This window comes from Corvus brachyrhynchos, unplaced genomic scaffold, assembly GCF_000691975.1.
Source record: "Corvus brachyrhynchos isolate BGI_N302 unplaced genomic scaffold, ASM69197v1 scaffold197, whole genome shotgun sequence".
Classification (NCBI taxonomy): domain Eukaryota; kingdom Metazoa; phylum Chordata; class Aves; order Passeriformes; family Corvidae; genus Corvus; species Corvus brachyrhynchos.
Window position 1 is genome coordinate 54,157 of NW_008239108.1, and position 2,476 is coordinate 56,632.

General features: G+C 60.9%; 2 protein-coding genes across 5 annotated transcripts in view; both read right to left on the reverse strand.

The window, feature by feature from the left end:
• Positions 1–2,470, reverse strand: part of NCAPH2 (non-SMC condensin II complex subunit H2) — an 8,778-nt gene extending 6,308 nt beyond the window's left edge. The window contains exons 1-2 of the mRNA XM_017739395.1: positions 2,400–2,470; positions 2,237–2,308 (exon numbers count right to left, since the gene is read on the reverse strand). Coding sequence (XP_017594884.1) covers positions 2,237–2,260 — 24 coding nt within the window. The 5' untranslated portion in view covers positions 2,261–2,308; positions 2,400–2,470. The remainder of the gene's footprint in view (positions 1–2,236; positions 2,309–2,399) is intronic.
• On the reverse strand, positions 7–1,992 carry LOC108447970 (condensin-2 complex subunit H2-like). 4 transcript variants are annotated; one of them, XM_017739391.1, is made up of 3 exons: positions 1,220–1,992; positions 1,032–1,133; positions 7–488 (listed from the first exon to the last, which is right to left on the reverse strand). In XM_017739391.1, the coding sequence occupies exons 1-3, from the start codon at positions 1,493–1,495 to the stop codon at positions 12–14; spliced, it is 855 nt and encodes a 284-aa protein (XP_017594880.1). In that variant the 5' UTR covers positions 1,496–1,992; the 3' UTR covers positions 7–11. The 4 variants fall into 4 exon arrangements, with proteins under 4 accessions (XP_017594880.1, XP_017594882.1, XP_017594883.1 ...); XM_017739393.1 differs by having other exon boundaries at positions 7–468; positions 1,220–1,991; XM_017739394.1 differs by lacking the exon at positions 7–488 and adding an exon at positions 495–642.
• Positions 2,471–2,476: the final 6 nt, after the last annotated feature.

The following is a 2,476-nucleotide window of genomic DNA, read 5'->3' on the forward strand; positions in this document are numbered from 1 at the left end:
GAAAGAGGGGCTCAGGATCCGTGGGAGGGCTGGGAAAGGCTCCCTGCAGCCCCGCTGAGGCCCCTCCAGGTGGGAAAATCCCACGGCAGGATGGGGTTTGCCCTCCTGTTCGTGTCGGTGTGGGAGTCCGAAGGAGCCGGCAGCACGTTCCAAAGGGATTTTCCTTTTGGAAAAGGCTCCCTCGGGCTCCTCTGGACCCCTAAACCACCATGAACCAGGAGAAAAATCGTCCCAGATTTCGTTTGTGCATCCTTTGATGTCCTTCCTAAGCCTGGGATGCACCTGCCAGGGCAGGAACGGGAGTGGGAATGGCCCGGCATCAGGGCAGCTTCTGCAGGGCAAACCTCCCTCTGGGAAGGGAAAATCCCAGTGGGAAGGGAAAATCCCAGTGGGAAGGGAAAATCCCACTCACTTTTTCTTGAAGATGCTGTCCAGCGCCTGGTGGACCAGCATGTACAGGTGTTCCACCTGGAAAACAGCGCCTGGAGCTGGGAAAGGGGGGAGCAGCTCCTGGGAAAGCCCCTCCACCTGAGGGACTCCCCCCCCTCCTGTTATCCCGGGGCAGCTGGAGTTCAATCCACGGGGTCTTGTTGTTCTCTTCTCCTTTTTTCAGCCATTCTGAGGCCAGATTTGGGGAAATCCCTGGAATTTGGAGCAGCCTGGGGCAGTGGGAGGTGTCCCTGCCCACGGTGGCACTGGATGGGCTTTGAGGTCCCTTCCCACCCAACCATTCCAGGATTTTGTGGTCAAAAACATTCAACATCCCAGGATTTTGTGGCGAAGCAGGATTTTATAACCCACCCTCTGGAGGAAATCTGGAGAGCAACCAAACTCCTGCTCCTCCCCAGGGCTGCCAACGCCTACAAAGGGACCAAATTTCGGGGCGATGAACTGAAATCCTTTCGTTCCCCTCAACGACTCAAAGCCAAAGCGGGATTCCAGGGCGACTCCATGGGCTTGTGGCAGGTCAGGGATCACAGAATGGGCCCGGCACAGGATCGGGATGAGGCAGGGGTCACCTGCATCCTCACCTTCTTGCTGTAGATGCAGGCGGAGCCCTGGATCAGCATCGCTGCCTCCAGGAAATTCATGGTGGTTTTCCCGTTGTCGAAGGAAATGCTGATCTGATCCAGCTGGGAAAGGCAGGGAGGGAGCGGCTGAGTGCCAGCGGGATTCGGGGTGGCACAGGGGCAGGGCTGAGGCGGGGGGACGCCGTTACCTCCCCCAGGTACTCGGCGAGCTGGGCGGCCACGTCCACCTCCCAGTTCTTGGTGAGGTCCCGGATGGGCTGCAGCAGGTGCAGGAAGCGGGAATCCGCCTCGTCCATGCTGGAATTCCGGCTGGAGAGACCCCCCCCGCGCCCCAAAGGCAGCCTCAAACCCCGCAGCTCCGGAGAAAGGATCCCACAGGGAATGCTCTGCGCGCGGCTCACCGGGAGCGCGGGGCAGGGCACATCCCGGCAGGAATCTCTGCGGGAATCCCGGCGAGGCTGCATTGAAACGGGAGGACACTCCAGGCAACTGGGAATTGCTGGGGTTGGAAAATCCCCACCCCGACACCCAGATCCCAACGCTGGTCCCGATTCTGGCCCCGATCGTGACCCCAGCCCCAGTTCCCGTCCCAGCCCCGATCCCAGTGCTGCCCCCGGCTCTGACTCCGGCCCTGATCGCGATCCTGACCTCGATGCGATTCCGGCCCTGGTTCTGACCCCGACCCCAATTCCCAGCCCTAACTCTATCCCGGTCCCGATCCCAGCCTCAGTCCCGGCCCCGATCCCGGACCCACTCCGGAGCCCGATCCCAACGCCGAGATCCCGGTCCCGACCCTGACTCTTATCCCGATCCCACCCCTATCCCGACCCCTCACCTGACCCCGACCCCAATTCCCATCCCTAGCTCTACCCCGCTCCCAACCCCAATCCCGACCCTGATCCCGATTCCAAGCCCAAATTCAATTCCGATCTTAATGCCGACCCCAATCCCCATCCCAATCCCTACCCCAACCGCGATCTCAACCTCAGTCCTGGTCCCGCTCCCGATCCCGGTCTCGATGCCGGTCCCGACCCCGATCCCGGTCCCGGTCCCGGTCCCGATCCCGATCCCCGAAAGGAGAGATGAAAGGAGAAAAAGGAAGGATAAAAAGAAGAGCAAAAGGGAAGATAAAATGAGAAAAAGAAGGCTAAAAGGAGAAAAAGGAAGGATAAAAAGAGGGGTAAAAGGCACCTGGTTCCTCTTACCGCACGCTGCCGGTTCCTCCTCATGCTCCCGCTGGCCTGGCTGGTTTCCAGGATGTCATCCAGGGACAGGAACTGCCAGGAAAACCCCACCAGTGTCACCGCAGCTCCGAGGGACACCGAGGGAGCCCCTGGAGCAGGACACGGAGCACAGGCCCACCCTCACCTCCTTGGCCCTGCCCGAGAGGGCGGCGCGGGCATCCCGGCTGTCGAGGCACAGGGAGGCGGGAAGCTTCTCCTTCC